Raw genomic sequence first — 25,433 nt, forward strand, 5'->3', positions numbered from 1 at the left:
TCTGGGTCTGTGTACTGGTGGTTTCTGGGCCTGTCTACCATTTACTGGTGGTCTCTGGGTCTGTCTACTGGTGGTCTCTGGGTCTGTCTACCATTTGCTGGTGGTCTCTGGGTCTGTCTACCATTTACTGGTGGCCTCTGGGTCTGTCTACCATTTACTGGTAGTCTCTGGGTCTGTGTACTGGTGGTCTCTGGGTCTGTCTACCATTTACTGGTGGTCTCTGGGTCTGTCTACCATTTACTGGTGGTCTCTGGGTCTGTCTACCATTTACTGGTGGTCTCTGGGTCTGTATACCATTTACTGGTGGTCTCTGGGTCTGTGTACTGGTGGTCTCTTGGTCTGTCTACCATTTACTGGTGGTCTCTGGGTCTGTCTACCATTTACTGGTGGTTTCTGGGTCTGTCTACCATCTACTGGTGGTCTCTGGGTCTGTCTACCATTAACTGGTGGTCTCTGGGTCTGTGTACTGGTGGTCTCTGGGTCTGTCTACCATTTACTGGTGGTTTCTGGGTCTGTCTACCATTTACTGGTGGTCTCTGGGTCTGTCTACCATTTACTGGTGGTCTCTGGGTCTGTCTACCATTTACTGGTGGTCTCTGGGTCTGTCTGCCATTTACTGGTGGTCTCTTGGTCTGTCTACCATTTACTGGTGGTCTCTGGGTCTGTCTACCATTTGCCGGTGGTCTCTGGGTCTGTCTACCATTTACTGGTAGTCTCTGGGTCTGTCTACCATTTACTGGTGGTCTCTGGGTCTGTCTACCATTAACTGGTGGTCTCTGGGTCTGTGTACTGGTGGTCTCTGGGTCTGTCTACCATTTACTGGTGGTTTCTGGGTCTGTCTACCATTTACTGGTGGTCTCTGGGTCTGTCTACCATTTACTGGTGGTCTCTGGGTCTGTCTACCATTTACTGGTGGTCTCTGGGTCTGTCTGCCATTTACTGGTGGTCTCTTGGTCTGTCTACCATTTACTGGTGGTCTCTGGGTCTGTCTACCATTTGCCGGTGGTCTCTGGGTCTGTCTACCATTTACTGGTAGTCTCTGGGTCTGTCTACCATTTACTGGTAGTCTCTGGGTCTGTGTACTGGTGGTCTCTGGGTCTGTCTACCATTTACTGGTGGTCTCTGGGTCTGTATACCATTTACTGGTGGTCTCTGGGTCTGTGTACTGGTGGTTTCTGGGTCTGTCTACCATCTACTGGTGGTTTCTGGGTCTGTCTACCATTTACTGGTGGTCTCTGGGTCTGTCTACCATTTACTGGTAGTCTCTGGGTCTGTCTACCATTTACTGGTGGTCTCTCGGTCTGTCTACCATTTACTGGTGGTCTCTGGGTCTGTCTACCATTTACTGGTGGTCTCTGGGTCTGTCTACCATTTACTGGTGGTCTCTGGGTCTGTCTGCCATTTACTGGTGGTCTCTTGGTCTGTCTACCATTTACTGGTGGTCTCGGGGTCTGTCTACCATTTACTGGTGGTCTCTGGGTCTGTCTACCATTTGCCGGTGGTCTCTGGGTCTGTCTACCATTTACTGGTGGTCTCTGGGTCTGTCTACCATTTACTGGAGGTCTCTGGGTCTGTGTACTGGTGGTCTCTTGGTCTGTCTACCATTTACTGGTGGTCTCTGGGTCTGTCTGCCATTTACTGGTGGTCTCTTGGTCTGTCTACCATTTACTGGTGGTCTCTGGGTCTGTCTACCATTTACTGGTGGTCTCTGGGTCTGTCTACCATTTACTGGTGGTCTCTGGGTCTGTCTGCCATTTACTGGTGGTCTCTTGGTCTGTCTACCATTTACTGGTGGTCTCGGGGTCTGTCTACCATTTACTGGTGGTCTCTGGGTCTGTCTACCATTTACTGGTGGTCTCTGGGTCTGTCTACCATTTACTGGTGGTCTCTGGGTCTGTGTACTGGTGGTCTCTTGGTCTGTCTACCATTTACTGGTGGTCTCTGGGTCTGTCTACCATTTACTGGTGGTCTCTGGGTCTGTGTACTGGTGGTCTCTGGGTCTGTCTACCATTTACTGGTGGTCTCTGGGTCTGTCTACCATTTACTGGTGGTTTCTGGGTCTGTCTACCATCTACTGGTGGTCTCTGGGCCTGTCTACCATTAACTGGTGGTCTCTGGGTCTGTGTACTGGTGGTCTCTGGGTCTGTCTACCATTTACTGGTGGTTTCTGGGTCTGTCTACCATTTACTGGTGGTCTCTGGGTCTGTCTACCATTTACTGGTGGTCTCTGGGTCTGTCTACCATTTACTGGTGGTCTCTGGGTCTGTCTACCATTTACTGGTGGTCTCTGGGTCTGTCTACCATGTACTGGTGGTCTCTGGGTCTGTCTGCCATTTACTGGTGGTCTCTTGGTCTGTCTACCATTTACTGGTGGTCTCTGGGTCTGTCTACCATTTACTGGTGGTCTCTGGGTCTGTCTACCATTTACTGGTGGTCTCTGGGTCTGTCTGCCATTTACTGGTGGTCTCTTGGTCTGTCTACCATTTACTGGTGGTCTCTGGGTCTGTCTACCATTTACTGGTGGTCTCTGGGTCTGTCTACCATTTGCCGGTGGTCTCTGGGTCTGTCTACCATTTACTGGTGGTCTCTGGGTCTGTCTACCATTTACTGGTGGTCTCTGGGTCTGTGTACTGGTGGTCTCTTGGTCTGTCTACCATTTACTGGTGGTCTCTGGGTCTGTCTACCATTTACTGGTGGTCTCTGGGTCTGTGTACTGGTGGTCTCTGGGTCTGTCTACCATTTACTGGTGGTCTCTGGGTCTGTCTACCATTTACTGGTGGTTTCTGGGTCTGTCTACCATCTACTGGTGGTCTCTGGGCCTGTCTACCATTAACTGGTGTTCTCTGGGTCTGTGTACTGGTGGTCTCTGGGTCTGTCTACCATTTACTGGTGGTTTCTGGGTCTGTCTACCATTTACTGGTGGTCTCTGGGTCTGTCTACCATTTACTGGTGGTCTCTGGGTCTGTCTACCATTTACTGGTGGTCTCTGGGTCTGTCTACCATGTACTGGTGGTCTCTGGGTCTGTCTACCATTAACTGGTGGTCTCTGGGTCTGTGTACTGGTGGTCTCTGGGCCTGTCTACCATTTACTGGTGGTCTCTGGGTCTGTCTACTGGTGGTCTCTGGGTCTGTCTACCATTTGCTGGTGGTCTCTGGGTCTGTCTACCATTTACTGGTGGCCTCTGGGTCTGTCTACCATTTACTGGTAGTCTCTGGGTCTGTGTACTGGTGGTCTCTGGTCTGTCTACTGGGTCTGTCTACCATTTACTGGTGGTCTCTGGGTCTGTCTACCATTTACTGGTGGTCTCTGGGTCTGTCTACCATTTACTGGTGGTCTCTGGGTCTGTCTACCATTTACTGGTGGTCTCTCTGGGTGTGTACTGGTGGTCTCTGGGTCTGTCTACCATTTACTGGTGGTCTCTGGGTCTGTCTACCATTTACTGGTGGTCTCTGGGTCTGTCTATTTACTGGTGGTTTCTGGGTCTGTCTACCATCTACTGGTGGTCTCTGGTGGTCTCTGGGTCTGTCTACCATTTACTGGTGGTCTCTGGGTCTGTGTACTGGTGGTCTCTGGGTCTGTCTACCATTTACTGGTGGTCTTCTGGGTCTGTCTACCATTTACTGGTGGTCTCTGGGTCTGTCTACCATTTACTGGTAGGTCTCTGGGTCTGTCTACCATTTACTGGTGGTCTCTGGGTCTGTCTACCATTTACTGGTGGTCTCTGGGTCTGTCTACCATTTACTGGTGGTCTCTGGGTCTGTCTACCATTTACTGGTGGTCTCTGGGTCTGTCTACCATTTACTGGTGGTCTCTGGGTCTGTCTACCATCTACTGGTGGTCTCTGGGTCTGTGTACTGGTGGTCTCTGGGGTCTGTCTACCATTTACTGGTGGTCTCTGGGTCTGTCTACCATTTACTGGTGGTCTCTGGGTCTGTCTACCATTTACTGGTGGTCTCTGGGTCTGTCTACCATTTACTGGTGGTCTCTGGGTCTGTCTACCATTTACTGGTGGTCTCTGGGTCTGTGTACTGGTGGTCTCTGGGTCTGTCTACCATTTACTGGTGGTCTCTGGGTCTGTCTACCATTTACTGGTGGTCTCTGGGTCTGTCTACCATTTACTGGTGGTCTCTGGGTCTGTCTGCCATTTACTGGTGGTCTCTTGGTCTGTCTACCATTTACTGGTGGTCTCTGGGTCTGTCTGGGTCCATTTACTGGTGGTCTCTGGGTCTGTCTACCATTTACTGGTGGTCTCTGGGTCTGTCTACCATTTACTGGTGGTCTCTGGGTCTGTGTACTGGTGGTCTCTTGGTCTGTCTACCATTTACTGGTGGTCTCTGGGTCTGTCTACCATTTACTGGTGGTCTCTGGGTCTGTGTACTGGTGGTCTCTGGGTCTGTCTACCATTTACTGGTGGTCTCTGGGTCTGTCTACCATTTACTGGTGGTTTCTGGGTCTGTCTACCATCTACTGGTGGTCTCTGGGCCTGTCTACCATTTACTGGTGGTCTCTGGGTCTGGTCTGGTGGTCTCTGGGTCTGTCTACCATTTACTGGTGGTCTCTGGGTCTGTCTACCATTTACTGGTGGTCTCTGGGTCTGTCTACCATTTACTGGTGGTCTCTGGGTCTGTCTACCATTTACTGGTGGTCTCTGGGTCTGTCTACCATTTACTGGTGGTCTCTGGGTCTGTCTACCATGTACTGGTGGTCTCTGGGTCTGTCTGCCATTTACTGGTGGTCTCTGGGTCTGTCTACCATTAACTGGTGGTCTCTGGGTCTGTGTACTGGTGGTCTCTGGGCCTGTCTACCATTTACTGGTGGTCTCTGGGTCTGTCTACTGGTGGTCTCTGGGTCTGTCTACCATTTGCTGGTGGTCTCTGGGTCTGTCTACCATTTACTGGTGGCCTCTGGGTCTGTCTACCATTTACTGGTAGTCTCTGGGTCTGTGTACTGGTGGTCTCTGGGTCTGTCTACCATTTACTGGTGGTCTCTGGGTCTGTCTACCATTTACTGGTGGTCTCTGGGTCTGTCTACCATTTACTGGTGGTCTCTGGGTCTGTCTACCATTTACTGGTGGTCTCTGGGTCTGTGTACTGGTGGTCTCTGGGTCTGTCTACCATTTACTGGTGGTCTCTGGGTCTGTCTACTATTTACTGGTGGTTTCTGGGTCTGTCTACCATCTACTGGTGGTCTCTGGGTCTGTCTACCATTAACTGGTGGTCTCTGGGTCTGTGTACTGGTGGTCTCTGGGTCTGTCTACCATTTACTGGTGGTTTCTGGGTCTGTCTACCATTTACTGGTGGTCTCTGGGTCTGTCTACCATTTACTGGTAGTCTCTGGGTCTGTCTACCATTTACTGGTGGTCTCTGGTTCTGTCTACCATTTACTGGTGGTCTCTGGGTCTGTCTACCATTTACTGGTGGTCTCTGGGTCTGTCTACCATTTACTGGTGGTCTCTGGGTCTGTCTACCATTTACTGGTGGTCTCTGGGTCTGTCTACCATTTACTGGTGGTTTCTGGGTCTGTCTACCATCTACTGGTGGTCTCTGGGTCTGTCTACCATTAACTGGTGGTCTCTGGGTCTGTGTACTGGTGGTCTCTGGGTCTGTCTACCATTTACTGGTGGTTTCTGGGTCTGTCTACCATTTACTGGTCGTCTCTGGGTCTGTCTACCATTTACTGGTGGTCTCTGGGTCTGTCTGCCATTTACTGGTGGTCTCTTGGTCTGTCTACCATTTACTGGTGGTCTCTGGGTCTGTCTACCATTTGCCGGTGGTCTCTGGGTCTGTCTACCATTTACTGGTAGTCTCTGGGTCTGTCTACCATTTACTGGTGGTCTCTGGGTCTGTCTACCATTAACTGGTGGTCTCTGGGTCTGTGTACTGGTGGTCTCTGGGTCTGTCTACCATTTACTGGTGGTTTCTGGGTCTGTCTACCATTTACTGGTGGTCTCTGGGTCTGTCTACCATTTACTGGTCGTCTCTGGGTCTGTCTACCATTTACTGGTAGTCTCTGGGTCTGTCTACCATTTACTGGTAGTCTCTGGGTCTGTGTACTGGTGGTCTCTGGGTCTGTCTACCATTTACTGGTGGTCTCTGGGTCTGTATACCATTTACTGGTGGTCTCTGGGTCTGTGTACTGGTGGTTTCTGGGTCTGTCTACCATCTACTGGTGGTTTCTGGGTCTGTCTACCATTTACTGGTGGTCTCTGGGTCTGTCTACCATTTACTGGTAGTCTCTGGGTCTGTCTACCATTTACTGGTGGTCTCTCGGTCTGTCTACCATTTACTGGTGGTCTCTGGGTCTGTCTACCATTTACTGGTGGTCTCTGGGTCTGTCTACCATTTACTGGTGGTCTCTGGGTCTGTCTGCCATTTACTGGTGGTCTCTTGGTCTGTCTACCATTTACTGGTGGTCTCTGGGTCTGTCTACCATTTACTGGTGGTCTCTGGGTCTGTCTACCATTTACTGGTGGTCTCTGGGTCTGTCTCCCATTTACTGGTGGTCTCTGGGTCTGTCTACCATTTACTGGAGGTCTCTGGGTCTGTGTACTGGTGGTCTCTTGGTCTGTCTACCATTTACTGGTGGTCTCTGGGTCTGTCTGCCATTTACTGGTGGTCTCTTGGTCTGTCTACCATTTACTGGTGGTCTCTGGGTCTGTCTACCATTTACTGGTGGTCTCTGGGTCTGTCTACCATTTACTGGTGGTCTCTGGGTCTGTCTGCCATTTACTGGTGGTCTCTTGGTCTGTCTACCATTTACTGGTGGTCTCGGGGTCTGTCTACCATTTACTGGTGGTCTCTGGGTCTGTCTACCATTTACTGGTGGTCTCTGGGTCTGTCTACCATTTACTGGTGGTCTCTGGGTCTGTGTACTGGTGGTCTCTTGGTCTGTCTACCATTTACTGGTGGTCTCTGGGTCTGTCTACCATTTACTGGTGGTCTCTGGGTCTGTGTACTGGTGGTCTCTGGGTCTGTCTACCATTTACTGGTGGTCTCTGGGTCTGTCTACCATTTACTGGTGGTTTCTGGGTCTGTCTACCATCTACTGGTGGTCTCTGGGCCTGTCTACCATTAACTGGTGGTCTCTGGGTCTGTGTACTGGTGGTCTCTGGGTCTGTCTACCATTTACTGGTGGTTTCTGGGTCTGTCTACCATTTACTGGTGGTCTCTGGGTCTGTCTACCATTTACTGGTGGTCTCTGGGTCTGTCTACCATTTACTGGTGGTATCTGGGTCTGTCTACCATTTACTGGTGGTCTCTGGGTCTGTCTACCATGTACTGGTGGTCTCTGGGTCTGTCTGCCATTTAATGGTGGTCTCTTGGTCTGTCTACCATTTACTGGTGGTCTCTGGGTCTGTCTACCATTTACTGGTGGTCTCTGGGTCTGTCTACCATTTACTGGTGGTCTCTGGGTCTGTCTGCCATTTACTGGTGGTCTCTTGGTCTGTCTACCATTTACTGGTGGTCTCTGGGTCTGTCTACCATTTACTGGTGGTCTCTGGGTCTGTCTACCATTTGCCGGTGGTCTCTGGGTCTGTCTACCATTTACTGGTGGTCTCTGGGTCTGTCTACCATTTACTGGTGGTCTCTGGGTCTGTGTACTGGTGGTCTCTTGGTCTGTCTACCATTTACTGGTGGTCTCTGGGTCTGTCTACCATTTACTGGTGGTCTCTGGGTCTGTGTACTGGTGGTCTCTGGGTCTGTCTACCATTTACTGGTGGTCTCTGGGTCTGTCTACCATTTACTGGTGGTTTCTGGGTCTGTCTACCATCTACTGGTGGTCTCTGGGCCTGTCTACCATTAACTGGTGTTCTCTGGGTCTGTGTACTGGTGGTCTCTGGGTCTGTCTACCATTTACTGGTGGTTTCTGGGTCTGTCTACCATTTACTGGTGGTCTCTGGGTCTGTCTACCATTTACTGGTGGTCTCTGGGTCTGTCTACCATTTACTGGTGGTCTCTGGGTCTGTCTACCATGTACTGGTGGTCTCTGGGTCTGTCTACCATTAACTGGTGGTCTCTGGGTCTGTGTACTGGTGGTCTCTGGGCCTGTCTACCATTTACTGGTGGTCTCTGGGTCTGTCTACTGGTGGTCTCTGGGTCTGTCTACCATTTGCTGGTGGTCTCTGGGTCTGTCTACCATTTACTGGTGGCCTCTGGGTCTGTCTACCATTTACTGGTAGTCTCTGGGTCTGTGTACTGGTGGTCTCTGGGTCTGTCTACCATTTACTGGTGGTCTCTGGGTCTGTCTACCATTTACTGGTGGTCTCTGGGTCTGTCTACCATTTACTGGTGGTCTCTGGGTCTGTCTACCATTTACTGGTGGTCTCGGGGTCTGTGTACTGGTGGTCTCTGGGTCTGTCTACCATTTACTGGTGGTCTCTGGGTCTGTCTACTATTTACTGGTGGTTTCTGGGTCTGTCTACCATCTACTGGTGGTCTCTGGGTCTGTCTACCATTAACTGGTGGTCTCTGGGTCTGTGTACTGGTGGTCTCTGGGTCCGTCTACCATTTACTGGTGGTTTCTGGGTCTGTCTACCATTTACTGGTGGTCTCTGGGTCTGTCTACCATTTACTGGTAGTCTCTGGGTCTGTCTACCATTTACTGGTGGTCTCTGGTTCTGTCTACCATTTACTGGTGGTCTCTGGGTCTGTCTACCATTTACTGGTGGTCTCTGGGTCTGTCTACCATTTACTGGTGGTCTCTGGGTCTGTCTACCATTTACTGGTGGTCTCTGGGTCTGTGTACTGGTGGTCTCTGGGTCTGTCTACCATTTACTGGTGGTTTCTGGGTCTGTCTATCATTTACTGGTGGTCTCTGGGTCTGTCTACCATTTACTGGTGGTATCTGGGTCTGTCTACCATTAACTGGTGGTCTCTGGGTCTGTCTACCATTTACTGGTAGTCTCTGGGTCTGTGTACTGGTGGTCTCTGGGTCTGTCTACCATTTACTGGTGGTCTCTGGGTCTGTCTACCATTTACTGGTGGTCTCTGGGTCTGTCTACCATTTACTGGTGGTCTCTGGGTCTGTCTGCCATTTACTGGTGGTCTCTTGGTCTGTCTACCATTTACTGGTGGTCTCGGGGTCTGTCTACCATTTACTGGTGGTCTCTGGGTCTGTCTACCATTTACTGGTGGTCTCTGGGTCTGTCTACCATTTACTGGTGGTCTCTGGGTCTGTGTACTGGTGGTCTCTTGGTCTGTCTACCATTTACTGGTGGTCTCTGGGTCTGTCTACCATTTACTGGTGGTCTCTGGGTCTGTGTACTGGTGGTCTCTGGGTCTGTCTACCATTTACTGGTGGTCTCTGGGTCTGTCTACCATTTACTGGTGGTTTCTGGGTCTGTCTACCATCTACTGGTGGTCTCTGGGCCTGTCTACCATTAACTGGTGGTCTCTGGGTCTGTGTACTGGTGGTCTCTGGGTCTGTCTACCATTTACTGGTGGTTTCTGGGTCTGTCTACCATTTACTGGTGGTCTCTGGGTCTGTCTACCATTTACTGGTGGTCTCTGGGTCTGTCTACCATTTACTGGTGGTCTCTGGGTCTGTCTACCATTTACTGGTGGTCTCTGGGTCTGTCTACCATGTACTGGTGGTCTCTGGGTCTGTCTGCCATTTACTGGTGGTCTCTGGGTCTGTCTACCATTAACTGGTGGTCTCTGGGTCTGTGTACTGGTGGTCTCTGGATCTGTCTACCATTTACTGGTGGCCTCTGGGTCTGTCTACCATTTACTGGTAGTCTCTGGGTCTGTGTACTGGTGGTCTCTGGGTCTGTCTACCATTTACTGGTGGTCTCTGGGTCTGTCTACCATTTACTGGTGGTCTCTGGGTCTGTCTACCATTTACTGGTGGTCTCTGGGTCTGTCTACCATTTACTGGTGGTCTCGGGGTCTGTGTACTGGTGGTCTCTGGGTCTGTCTACCATTTACTGGTGGTCTCTGGGTCTGTCTACTATTTACTGGTGGTTTCTGGGTCTGTCTACCATCTACTGGTGGTCTCTGGGTCTGTCTACCATTAACTGGTGGTCTCTGGGTCTGTGTACTGGTGGTCTCTGGGTCTGTCTACCATTTACTGGTGGTTTCTGGGTCTGTCTACCATTTACTGGTGGTCTCTGGGTCTGTCTACCATTTACTGGTAGTCTCTGGGTCTGTCTACCATTTACTGGTGGTCTCTGGTTCTGTCTACCATTTACTGGTGGTCTCTGGGTCTGTCTACCATTTACTGGTGGTCTCTGGGTCTGTCTACCATTTACTGGTGGTCTCTGGGTCTGTCTACCATTTACTGGTGGTCTCTGGGTCTGTGTACTGGTGGTCTCTGGGTCTGTCTACCATTTACTGGTGGTTTCTGGGTCTGTCTATCATTTACTGGTGGTCTCTGGGTCTGTCTACCATTTACTGGTGGTATATGGGTCTGTCTACCATTAACTGGTGGTCTCTGGGTCTGTCTACCATTTACTGGTAGTCTCTGGGTCTGTGTACTGGTGGTCTCTGGGTCTGTCTACCATTTACTGGTGGTCTCTGGGTCTGTCTACCATTTACTGGTGGTCTCTGGGTCTGTCTACCATTTACTGGTGGTCTTTGGGCCTGTGTACTGGTGGTCTCTTGGTCTGTCTACCATTTACTGGTGGTCTCGGGGTCTGTGTACTGGTGGTCTCTGGGTCTGTCTACCATTTACTGGTGGTTTCTGGGTCTGTCTACTATTTACTGGTGGTTTCTGGGTCTGTCTACCATCTACTGGTTGGTCTCTGGGTCTGTCTACCATTAACTGGTGGTCTCTGGGTCTGTGTACTGGTGGTCTCTGGGTCTGTCTACCATTTACTGGTGGTTTCTGGGTCTGTCTACCATTTACTGGTGGTCTCTGGGTCTGTCTACCATTTACTGGTAGTCTCTGGGTCTGTCTACCATTAACTGGTGGTCTCTGGGTCTGTGTACTGGTGGTCTCTGGGTCTGTCTACCATTTACTGGTTGTCTCTGGGTCTATGTACTGGTGGTCTCTGGGTCTGTCTACCATTTACTGGTGGTCTCTGGGTCTGTCTACCATTTACTGGTGGTCTCTGGGTCTGTCTACCATTTACTGGTAGTCTCTGGGTCTGTGTACTGTTGGTCTCTGGGTCTGTCTACCATTTACCGGTGGTCTCTGGGTCTGTCTACCATTTACCGGTGGTCTCTGGGTCTGTCTATCTGGGAGAGTTGTTTCTGCAGTCAAAAAACATCTAAATCTGACCTGATACATGTAGAGAACCATTCACACAGACCTGATACCTGTAGAGAACCATTCACACTGACCTGATACCTGTAGAGAACCATTCACACTGACCTGATACCTGCAGAGAACCATTCACACTGACCTGATACCTGTAGAGAACCATTCACACTGACCTGATACCTGCAGAGAACCATTCACACAGACCTGATACCTGTAGAGAACCATTCACACTGACCTGATACCTGCAGAGAACCATTCACACTGACCTGATACCTGTAGAGAACCATTCACCCTGACCTGATACCTGTAGAGAACCATTCACACTAACCTGATACCTACAGAGAACCATTCACACAGACCTGATACCTGTAGAGAACCATTCACACTGACCTGATACCTGTAGAGAACCATTCACCCTGACCTGATACCTGTAGAGAACCATTTACACTGACCTGATACCTGCAGAGAACCATTCACACTGACCTGATACCTACAGAGAAGCAGAGAACCATTCACACTGACCTGATACCTGTAGAGAACCATTCACACTGACCTGATACCTGTAGAGAAGCAGAGAACCATTCACCCTGACCTGATACCTGTAGAGAACCATTCACACTGACCTGATACCTACAGAGAACCATTCACACTGACCTGATACCTGTAGAGAACCATTCACACTGACCTGATACCTATAGAGAACCATTCACACTGACCTGATACCTGCAGAGAACCATTCACACAGACCTGATACCTGTAGAGAACCATTCACACTGACCTGATACCTGTAGAGAACCATTCACACTGACCTGATACCTGTAGAGAACCATTCACACTGACCTGATACCTGTAGAGAACCATTCACCCTGACCTGATACCTGTAGAGAAGTAGAGAACCATTCACACTGACCTGATACCTGTAGAGAACCATTCACACTGACCTGATACCTGTAGGGAACCATTCACACTGACCTGATACCTGTAGAGAAGCAGAGAACCATTCACACTGACCTGATACCTGTAGAGAACCATTCACACTGACCTGATACCTGTAGAGAACCATTCACACTGACCTGATACCTGTAGAGAACCATTCACACTGACCTGATACCTGTAGAGAACCATTCACACTGACCTGATACCTGTAGAGAACCATTCACACTGACCTGATACCTGCAGAGAACCATTCACACTGACCTGATACCTGTAGAGAACCATTCACACTGACCTGATACCTGTAGAGAACCATTCACACTGACCTGATACCTGTAGAGAACCATTCACACTGACCTGATACCTGCAGAGAAGCAGAGAACCATTCACACTGACCTGATACCTGTAGAGAACCATTCACACTGACCTGATACCTGTAGAGAACCATTCACACTGACCTGATACCTGCAGAGAACCATTCACACTGACCTGATACCTGTAGAGAACCATTCACACTGACCTGATACCTGTAGAGAACCATTCACACTGACCTGATACCTGTAGAGAACCATTCACACTGACCTGATACCTGTAGAGAACCATTCACACTGACCTGATACCTGTAGAGAACCATTCACACTGACCTGATACCTGTAGAGAACCATTCACACTGACCTGATACCTGTAGAGAACCATTCACACTGACCTGATACCTGTAGAGAACCATTCACACTGACCTGATACCTGTAGAGAACCATTCACACTGACCTGATACCTGCAGAGAACAATTCACACTGACCTGATACCTGTAGAGAACAATTCACACTGACCTGATACCTGTAGAGAACCATTCACACTGACCTGATACCTGTAGAGAACCATTCACACTGACCTGATACCTGTAGAGAACCATTCACACTGACCTGATACCTGTAGAGAACCATTCACACTGACCTGATACCTGCAGAGAACCATTCACACTGACCTGATACCTGTAGAGAACCATTCACACTGACCTGATACCTGTAGAGAACCATTCACACTGACCTGATACCTGCAGAGAACCATTCACACTGACCTGATACCTGTAGAGAACCATTCACACTGACCTGATACCTGTAGAGAACCATTCACACTGACCTGATACCTGTAGAGAACCATTCACACTGACCTGATACCTGTAGAGAACCATTCACACTGACCTGATACCTGTAGAGAACCATTCACACTGACCTGATACCTGTAGAGAACCATTCACACTGACCTGATACCTGCAGAGAACCATTCACACTGACCTGATACCTGTAGAGAACCATTCACACTGACCTGATACCTGTAGAGAACCATTCACACTGACCAGATACCTACAGAGAAGCAGAGAACCATTCACACTGACCTGATACCTGTAGAGAAGCAGAGAACAATTCACCCTGACCTGATACCTGTAGAGAACAATTCACACTGACCTGATACCTGTAGAGAACCATTCACACTGACCTGATACCTGTAGAGAACCATTCACACTGACCTGATACCTGTAGAGAACCATTCACACTGACCTGATACCTGTAGAGAACCATTCACACTGACCTGATACCTGTAGAGAACCATTCACACTGACCTGATACCTGTAGAGAGAACCATTCACACTGACCTGATACCTGCAGAGAACCATTCACACTGACCTGATACCTGTAGAGAACCATTCACACTGACCTGATACCTGTAGAGAACCATTCACACTGACCTGATACCTGTAGAGAACCATTCACACTGACCTGATACCTGTAGAGAACCATTCACACTGACCTGATACCTGTAGAGAACCATTCACACTGACCTGATACCTGTAGAGAACCATTCACACTGACCTGATACCTGTAGAGAACCATTCACACTGACCTGATACCTGTAGAGAACCATTCACACTGACCTGATACCTGTAGAGAACCATTCACACTGACCTGATACCTGTAGAGAACCATTCACACTGACCTGATACCTGTAGAGAACCATTCACACTGACCTGATACCTGTAGAGAACCATTCACACTGACCTGATACCTGTAGAGAACCATTCACACTGACCTGATACCTGTAGAGAACCATTCACACTGACCTGATACCTGTAGAGAACCATTCACACTGACCTGATACCTGCAGAGAACCATTCACACTGACCTGATACCTGTAGAGAACCATTCACACTGACCTGATACCTGTAGAGAACCATTCACACTGACCTGATACCTGCAGAGAACCATTCACACTGACCTGATACCTGTAGAGAACCATTCACACTGACCTGATACCTGTAGAGAACCATTCACACTGACCTGATACCTGTAGAGAACCATTCACACTGACCTGATACCTGTAGAGAACCATTCACACTGACCTGATACCTGTAGAGAACCATTCACACTGACCTGATACCTGTAGAGAACCATTCACACTGACCTGATACCTGTAGAGAACCATTCACACTGACCTGATACCTGTAGAGAACCATTCACACTGACCTGATACCTGTAGAGAACCATTCACACTGACCTGATACCTGTAGAGAACCATTCACACTGACCTGATACCTGTAGAGAACCATTCACACTGACCTGATACCTGTAGAGAACCATTCACACAGACCTGATACCTGCAGAGAACCATTCACACTGACCTGATACCTGTAGAGAACCATTCACACTGACCTGATACCTGTAGAGAACCATTCACACTGACCTGATACCTGCAGAGAACCATTCACACTGACCTGATACCTGTAGAGAACCATTCACACTGACCTGATACCTGTAGAGAACCATTCACACTGACCTGATACCTGTAGAGAACCATTCACACTGACCTGATACCTGTAGAGAACCATTCACACTGACCTGATACCTGTAGAGAACCATTCACACTGACCTGATAACTGTAGAGAACCATTCACACTGACCTGATACCTGTAGAGAACCATTCACACTGACCTGATACCTGCAGAGAACCATTCACACTGACCTGATACCTGTAGAGAACCATTCACACTGACCTGATACCTGTAGAGAACCATTCACACAGACCTGATACCTGCAGAGAACCATTCACACTGACCTGATAACTGTAGAGAACCATTCACACTGACCTGATACCTGTAGAGAACCATTCACACTGACCTGATACCTGTAGAGAACCATTCACACTGACCTGATACCTGTAGAGAACCATTCACACTGACCTGATACCTACAGAGAACCATTCACACTGACCTGATACCTGTAGAGAACCATTCACACTGACCTGATACCTGTAGAGAACCATTCACACTGACCTGATACCTGTAGGGAACCATTCACACTGACCTGATACCTGTAGAGAACCATTCACACTGACCTGATACCTGCAGAGAACCATTCACACTGACCTGATACCTGTAGAGAACCATTCACACAGACCTGATACCTACAGAGAACCATTCACACTGACCTGATACCTGTAGAGAACCATTCACACTGACCTGATACCTGTAGAGAACCATTCACACTGACCTGATACCTGTAGAGAACCATTCACACTGACCTGATACCTGTAGAGAACCATTCACACTGACCTGATACCTGTAGGGAACCATTCACACTGACCTGATACCTGTAGAGAACCATTCACACTGACCTGATACCTGCAGAGAACCATTCACACTGACCTGATACCTGTAGAGAACCATTCACACTGACCTGATACCTGTAGAGAACCATTCACACAGACCTGATACCTGCAGAGAACCATTCACACTGACCTGATAACTGTAGAGAACCATTCACACTGACCTGATACCTGTAGAGAACCATTCACACTGACCTGATACCTGCAGAGAACCATTCACACTGACCTGATACCTGTAGAGAACCATTCACACTGACCTGATACCTGTAGATAACCATTCACACTGACCTGATACCTGTAGAGAACCATTCACACTGACCTGATACCTGTAGAGAACCATTCACACTGACCTGATACCTGTAGAGAACCATTCACACAGACCTGATACCTGCAGAGAACCATTCACACTGACCTGATACCTGTAGAGAACCATTCACACTGACCTGATACCTGTAGAGAACCATTCACACTGACCTGATACCTGTAGAGAACCATTCACACTGACCTGATACCTGTAGAGAACCATTCACACAGACCTGATACCTGCAGAGAACCATTCACACTGACCTGATACCTGTAGAGAACCATTCACACTGACCTGATACCTGCAGAGAACCATTCACACTGACCTGATACCTGCAGAGAACCATTCACACTGACCTGATACCTGTAGAGAACCATTCACACTGACCTGATACCTGTAGAGAACCATTCACACTGACCTGATACCTGTAGAGAACCATTCACACTGACCTGATACCTGCAGAGAACCATTCACACTGACCTGATACCTGTAGAGAACCATTCACACTGACCTGATACCTGTAGAGAACCATTCACACTGACCTGATACCTACAGAGAAGCAGAGAACCATTCACACTGACCTGATACCTGTAGAGAACCATTCACACTGACCTGATACCTGTAGAGAAGCAGAGAACCATTCACCCTGACCTGATACCTGTAGAGAACCATTCACACTGACCTGATACCTACAGAGAACCATTCACACTGACCTGATACCTGTAGAGAACCATTCACACTGACCTGATACCTATAGAGAACCATTCACACTGACCTGATACCTGCAGAGAACCATTCACACAGACCTGATACCTGTAGAGAACCATTCACACTGACCTGATACCTGTAGAGAACCATTCACACTGACCTGATACCTGTAGAGAACCATTCACACAGACCTGATACCTGCAGAGAACCATTCACACTGACCTGATAACTGTAGAGAACCATTCACACTGACCTGATACCTGTAGAGAACCATTCACACTGACCTGATACCTGTAGAGAACCATTCACACTGACCTGATACCTGTAGACCTGAGAGGTAACCATTCACACTGACCTGATACCTGCAGAGAACCATTCACACTGACCTGATACCTGTAGAGAACCATTCACACTGACCTGATACCTGTAGAGAACCATTCACACTGACCTGATACCTGTAGAGAACCATTCACACTGACCTGATACCTGTAGAGAAGCAGAGAACCATTCACACAGACCTGATACCTGTAGAGAACCATTCACACTGACCTGATACCTGTAGAGAAGCAGAGAACCATTCACACTGACCTGATACCTGTAGAGAACCATTCACACTGACCTGATACCTGTAGAGAACCATTCACACTGACCTGATACCTGTAGAGAACCATTCACACAGACCTGATACCTGCAGAGAACCATTCACACTGACCTGATACCTGTAGAGAACCATTCACACTGACCTGATACCTGTAGAGAACCATTCACACTGACCTGATACCTGCAGAGAACCATTCACACTGACCTGATACCTGTAGAGAACCATTCACACTGACCTGATACCTGTAGAGAACCATTCACACTGACCTGATACCTGTAGAGAACCATTCACACTGACCTGATACCTGTAGAGAACCATTCACACTGACCTGATACCTGTAGAGAACCATTCACACTGACCTGATACCCATTCACACTGACCTGATACCTGTAGAGAACCATTCACACTGACCTGATACCTGTAGAGAACCATTCACACTGACCTGATACCTGTAGAGAACCATTCACACTGACCTGATACCTGTAGAGAACCATTCACACTGACCTGATACCTGTAGAGAACCATTCACACTGACCTGATACCTGTAGAGAACCATTCACACTGACCTGATACCTGTAGAGAACCATTCACACTGACCTGATACCTGTAGAGAACCATTCACACTGACCTGATACCTGTAGAGAACCATTCACACTGACCTGATACCTGTAGAGAACCATTCACACTGACCTGATACCTGCAGAGAACCATTCACACTGACCTGATACCTGTAGAGAACCATTCACACTGACCTGATACCTGTAGAGAACCATTCACACTGACCTGATACCTGTAGAGAACCATTCACACTGACCTGATACCTGTAGAGAACCATTCACACTGACCTGATACCTGTAGAGAACCATTCACACTGACCTGATACCTGTAGAGAACCATTCACACTGACCTGATACCTGTAGAGAACCATTCACACTGACCTGATACCTGTAGAGAACCATTCACACTGACCTGATACCTGTAGAGAACCATTCACACTGACCTGATACCTGTAGAGAACCATTCACACTGACCTGATACCTGCAGAGAACCATTCACACTGACCTGATACCTGTAGAGAACCATTCACACTGACCTGATACCTGTAGAGAACCATTCACACTGACCTGATACCTGCAGAGAACCATTCACACTGACCTGATACCTGTAGAGAACCATTCACACTGACCTGATACCTGTAGAGAACCATTCACACTGACCTGATACCTGTAGAGAACCATTCACACTGACCTGATACCTGTAGAGAACCATTCACACTGACCTGATACCTGTAGAGAACCATTCACACTGACCTGATACCTGTAGAGAACCATTCACACTGACCTGATACCTGTAGAGAACCATTCACACTGACCTGATACCTGTAGAGAACCATTCACACTGACCTGATACCTGTAGAGAACCATTCACACTGACCTGATACCTGCAGAGAACCATTCACACTGACCTGATACCTGTAGAGAACCATTCACACTGACCTGATACCTGTAGAGAACCATTCACACTGACCTGATACCTGTAGAGAACCATTCACACTGACCTGATACCTGTAGAGAACCATTCACACTGACCTGATACCTGTAGGGAACCATTCACACTGACCTGATACCTGTAGAGAACCATTCACCATTCACCATTCACTGACCTGATACCTGTAGAGAACCATTCACACTGACCTGATACCTGCAGAGAACCATTCACACTGACCTGATACCTGTAGAGAACCATTCACACTGACCTGATACCTGTAGAGAACCATTCACACAGACCTGATACCTGCAGAGAACCATTCACACTGACCTGATACCATTCACACTGACCTGATACCTGTAGAGAACCATTCACACTGACCTGATACCTGCAGAGAACCATTCACACTGACCTGATACCTGTAGAGAACCATTCACACTGACCTGATACCTGTAGATAACCATTCACACTGACCTGATACCTGTAGAGAACCATTCACACTGACCTGATACCTGTAGAGAACCATTCACACTGACCTGATACCTGTAGAGAACCATTCACACAGACCTGATACCTGTAGAGAACCATTCACACTGACCTGATACCTGTAGAGAACCATTCACACTGACCTGATACCTGTAGAGAACCATTCACACTGACCTGATACCTGTAGAGAACCATTCACACTGACCTGATACCTGTAGAGAACCATTCACACAGACCTGATACCTGCAGAGAACCATTCACACTGACCTGATAACTGTAGAGAACCATTCACACTGACCTGATAACTGTAGAGAACCATTCACACTGACCTGATACCTGCAGAGAACCATTCACACTGACCTGATACCTGTAGAGAACCATTCACACTGACCTGATACCTGTAGAGAACCATTCACCCTGACCTGATACCTGTAGAGAAGCAGATAACCATTCACACAGACCTGATACCTGCAGAGAACCATTCACACTGACCTGATACCTGTAGAGAACCATTCACCCTGACCTGATACCTGTAGAGAACCATTCACACTGACCTGATACCTGAGAAGCAGAGAACCATTCACACTGACCTGATACCTGTAGAGAACCATTCACACTGACCTGATACCTGTAGAGAAGCAGAGAACCATTCACCCTGACCTGATACCTGTAGAGAACCATTCACACTGACCTGATACCTACAGAGAACCATTCACACTGACCTGATACCTGTAGAGAACCATTCACACTGACCTGATACCTATAGAGAACCATTCACACTGACCTGATACCTGCAGAGAACCATTCACACTGACCTGATACCTGTAGAGAACCATTCACACTGACCTGATACCTGTAGAGAACCATTCACACTGACCTGATACCTGTAGAGAACCATTCACACTGACCTGATACCTGCAGAGAACCATTCACACTGACCTGATACCTGTAGAGAACCATTCACACTGACCTGATACCTGTAGAGAACCATTCACACTGACCTGATACCTGTAGAGAACCATTCACCCTGACCTGATACCTGTAGAGAAGCAGATAACCATTCACACTGACCTGATACCTGCAGAGAACCATTCACACTGACCTGATACCTGTAGAGAACCATTCACCCTGACCTGATACCTGTAGAGAACCATTCACACTGACCTGATACCTGTTCCATTCACACTGACCTGATACCTACAGAGAACCATTCACACTGACAGAGAACCATTCACACTGACCTGATACCTGTAGAGAACCATTCACACTGACCTGATACCTGTAGAGAAGCAGAGAACCATTCACACTGACCTGATACCTGTAGAGAACCATTCACACTGACCTGATACCTGCAGAGAACCATTCACACTGACCTGATACCTGTAGAGAACCATTCACACTGACCTGATACCTGTAGAGAACCATTCACACTGACCTGATACCTGCAGAGAACCATTCACACAGACCTGATACCTGTAGAGAACCATTCACACTGACCTGATACCTGTAGAGAACCATTCACACTGACCTGATACCTGTAGAGAACCATTCACACTGACCTGATACCTGTAGAGAACCATTCACACTGACCTGATACCTGTAGAGAACCATTCACACTGACCTGATAGAGAACCATTCACACTGACCTGATACCTGTAGAGAACCATTCACACTGACCTGATACCTGTAGGGAACCATTCACATTGACCTGATACCTGTAGAGAACCATTCACACTGACCTGATACCTGTAGAGAACCATTCACACTGACCTGATACCTGTAGAGAACCATTCACACTGACCTGATACCTGTAGAGAAGCAGAGAACCATTCACACAGACCTGATACCTGTAGAGAACCATTCACACTGACCTGATACCTGTAGAGAACCATTCACACAGACCTGATACCTGCAGAGAACCATTCACCCTGACCTGATACCTGTAGAGAACCATTCACACTGACCTGATACCTGTAGAGAACCATTCACACTGACCTGATACCTGCAGAGAACCATTCACACTGACCTGATACCTGTAGAGAACCATTCACACTGACCTGATACCTGTAGAGAACCATTCACACTGACCTGATACCTGTAGAGAACCATTCACACAGACCTGATACCTGTAGAGAACCATTCACACTGACCTGATAACTGTAGAGAACCATTCACACTGACCTGATACCTGTAGAGAACCATTCACACTGACCTGATACCTGTAGAGAACCATTCACACTGACCTGATACCTGTAGAGAACCATTCACACTGACCTGATAACTGTAGAGAACCATTCACACTGACCTGATACCTGCAGAGAACCATTCACACTGACCTGATACCTGTAGAGAACCATTCACACTGACCTGATACCTGTAGAGAACCATTCACCCTGACCTGATACCTGTAGAGAAGCAGATAACCATTCACACAGACCTGATACCTGCAGAGAACCATTCACACTGACCTGATACCTGTAGAGAACCATTCACACTGACCTGATACCTGCAGAGAACCATTCACACTGACCTGATACCTGTAGAGAACCATTCACACTGACCTGATACCTGTAGAGAACCATTCACACTGACCTGATACCTGTAGAGAACCATTCACACTGACCTGATACCTGCAGAGAACCATTCACACTGACCTGATACCTGTAGAGAACCATTCACCCTGACCTGATACCTGTAGAGAACCATTCACACTGACCTGATACCTGTAGAGAACCATTCACACTGACCTGATACCTACAGAGAAGCAGAGAACCATTCACACTGACCTGATACCTGTAGAGAACCATTCACACTGACCTGATACCTGTAGAGAAGCAGAGAACCATTCACCCTGACCTGATACCTGTAGAGAACCATTCACACTGACCTGATACCTGTAGAGAACCATTCACACTGACCTGATACCTGTAGAGAACCATTCACCCTGACCTGATACCTGTAGAGAAGTAGAGAACCATTCACACTGACCTGATACCTGTAGAGAACCATTCACACTGACCTGATACCTGTAGGGAACCATTCACACTGACCTGATACCTGTAGAGAAGCAGAGAACCATTCACAAAGACCTGATACCTGTAGAGAACCATTCACACTGACCTGATACCTGCAGAGTACCATTCACACTGACCTGATACCTGTAGAGAACCATTCACACTGACCTGATACCTGTAGAGAACCATTCACACTGACCTGATACCTGTAGAGAACCATTCACACTGACCTGATACCTGCAGAGAACCATTCACACTGACCTGATACCTGTAGAGAACCATTCACACTGACCTGATACCTGTAGAGAACCATTCACACTGACCTGATACCTGTAGAGAACCATTCACACTGACCTGATACCTGTAGAGAACCATTCACACTGACCTGATACCTGTAGAGAACCATTCACACTGACCTGATACCTGTAGAGAACCATTCACACTGACCTGATACCTGTAGGGAACCATTCACACAGACCTGATACCTGCAGAGAAGCAGAGAACCATTCACACTGACCTGATACCTGTAGAGAACCATTCACACTGACCTGATACCTGCAGAGAACCATTCACACAGACCTGATACCTGTAGAGAACCATTCACACTGACCTGATACCTGCAGAGAACAATTCACACTGACCTGATACCTGTAGAGAACCATTCACAAAGACCTGATACCTGTAGAGAACCATTCACACTGACCTGATACCTGTAGAGAACCATTCACAAAGACCTGATACCTGTAGAGAACCATTCACACTGACCTGATACCTGCAGAGAACCATTCACACTGACCTGATACCTGCAGAGAACCATTCACACTGACCTGATACCTGCAGAGTACCATTCACACTGACCTGATACCTGCAGAGAACCATTCACACTGACCTGATACCTGCAGAGTACCATTCACACTGACCTGATACCTGTAGAGAACCATTCACACAGACCTGATACCTGCAGAGAACCATTCACACTGACCTGATACCTGTAGAGAACCATTCACACTGACCTGATACCTGCAGAGAACCATTCACACTGACCTGATACCTGTATTCTAGTTACAGGGTCTGTGAAAATGCAGGAATCACGACTAGGTCTTTTTGATGCTATTAATTTACCTTTAAAAAACCCATGTTTTACCCCATACCCCTTTCAGATAACAGCTGCTATACAGAAGCTGGCGTGGTAAATGAGTGGGATATTTGTCTGGGTATGAAAGGGGGGATCTCATGCCAAACTGTTGTGCTTCGGCCACCAGTTGGTGTTTTCAATTGGGAATGTGTTTTATGAATGTTGATGTGAGTCACATCACGACTTCCTCTGGGCACTGAATCATATCCTTAATGAACAGTAAACACGTCTACATGAAGCCTTTAAATACACGTCTGGTGTATCTGATGAGATGTCTTCTAATGAACATCGCCTAGCTATAGATCACTGGGCCAATCAGAAACATAGCCTGTAAACAAGGTTGCTACTACACAAGGAACAGCTTATACACAGCCCGTCCGTCTCGAACCGAATCGCGTCAAAAATAATAATAATAAACATCAACAACAACAAAAATAAACAAGAGCAGGTCATGTCAAATGCAAACCCACAAATTGTTGAGTCGTTCGTGGCAAAGCCATGTTGAAGGAAATGTGTTACGAAATCAAGTACGTGGTGCAGCTATTGCATAGGCTCAACCTATAGCTGAGAGTTACTGGCGAAGCAAAGGGGGACACAACATCCTCAGCTCTATATCATTTATAAACTAGAAACAGCCGTTACATTAATAATATATTATTCCCTGTATATTTAACATAAATGGAATTGTATAAGTTCTGCGATCCTATATGTTGTTGAATCGTGAAACTAAACCCCGACGGTTCGATGGGTTTATCTACAACGACCGAGTCCTATCTACTTGCAATCATTGCCAACCTTAACTCCCTATAACCACATTTCAAAACAAACCGAACCGTTTTTGTGTAAACAGTAACAACAACATGCCATGCTTTACTGTCCCTGCAGATCGGTTGGATTGTTCCAAGTTGTGCGTTAACAACATCGGTATAGCGCTGCAAGCTGCATCCGGACAGAGTTGTCTATCCCCAAAGCGCAATGGGAACACACACACACACACACGAGCATAGTAGCAACTGCAGATATGTCTGACATGTATGTTAACATACATCGGATAAATAAATACATTAAGGACCGACCTTAACAGGCTTCCTCGGTCTGCCCGGTCTGCGCTTGGCCGGAGTCTCTGCAGCCGCCGCAGGCTCCGGCTCCTGGGTCCCGGTCCCTGAACTCTCCCCGGCTTCTTCACCGCGTGCACTCATTGTGACTTTGTACCAAAATAGTAATCTATCTTACAGCAGCTTCTAGTCTACTGTACTACACACACGGTCAGCCTGGAGCCTATCCTGCCCTGCCTGCCTGCACACCAACCGACCACACCGCCAGCCACCGGACGTCCTGGTGCAAAAGTTTGAAAGGGGGAATCCTCTTGTTGTAAACTAATGCACGAATCAACCGGCGGGTCGGCTATTAAAATGAATCGGAATAAGTTTGTGCTACTGAAAAGAAAAACAAAAGAGAAAAAAATGCCTGGAGGGAGATGTTGCTTGAGTGTATTATGAACAGCACGTGCTGCCCACTTCGGTATTTGGCTCAGGAAAAAACCCTCCCCGTCTCCCCTTTCTGTCGAAGTGGGTGGGGGGTGGCTTTTGGTGATAAAATAAGCCCGTGATCGATTGGAATTTCAGCTCCTGTCGTTACAAATGAGCGGGAGAACTATTGCCATGAAATGGTGACAGCTGCAGCACTGTCAAATCCACGTGTCACGATTTGACTGACAAATTAGAATAACTAGACGTTTATACCCTATAGGCTATATGGCCCCCGGGGCGAGAGTTTTTACATGGGATTGGCAAGACTACAAAAAAAAGGGCATTATAAATGCATCTCCACAGCCCACACGAAACCGGCCTACTCACTGAATGAGAATGAGGTAAAAAAGAGAGAGAGAGAGAGAGAGAGAA

The 25,433-nt window shown here is 47.8% G+C and overlaps 1 protein-coding gene across 1 annotated transcript in view; it reads right to left on the minus strand.

Annotated features, from left to right (window-relative positions):
* hmga2 (high mobility group AT-hook 2) overlaps positions 1 to 25,216 on the minus strand; it is a 55,548-nt gene extending 30,332 nt beyond the window's left edge. Inside the window, exon 1 of the mRNA XM_065022074.1 lies at positions 24,609 to 25,216. Within this exon, the coding sequence (XP_064878146.1) occupies positions 24,609 to 24,731 (123 nt within the window). The 5' untranslated portion in view covers positions 24,732 to 25,216. The remainder of the gene's footprint in view (positions 1 to 24,608) is intronic.
* Positions 25,217 to 25,433: the final 217 nt, after the last annotated feature.

This window comes from Oncorhynchus nerka, linkage group LG8 (genome assembly GCF_034236695.1).
Source record: "Oncorhynchus nerka isolate Pitt River linkage group LG8, Oner_Uvic_2.0, whole genome shotgun sequence".
NCBI lineage: Eukaryota > Metazoa > Chordata > Actinopteri > Salmoniformes > Salmonidae > Oncorhynchus > Oncorhynchus nerka.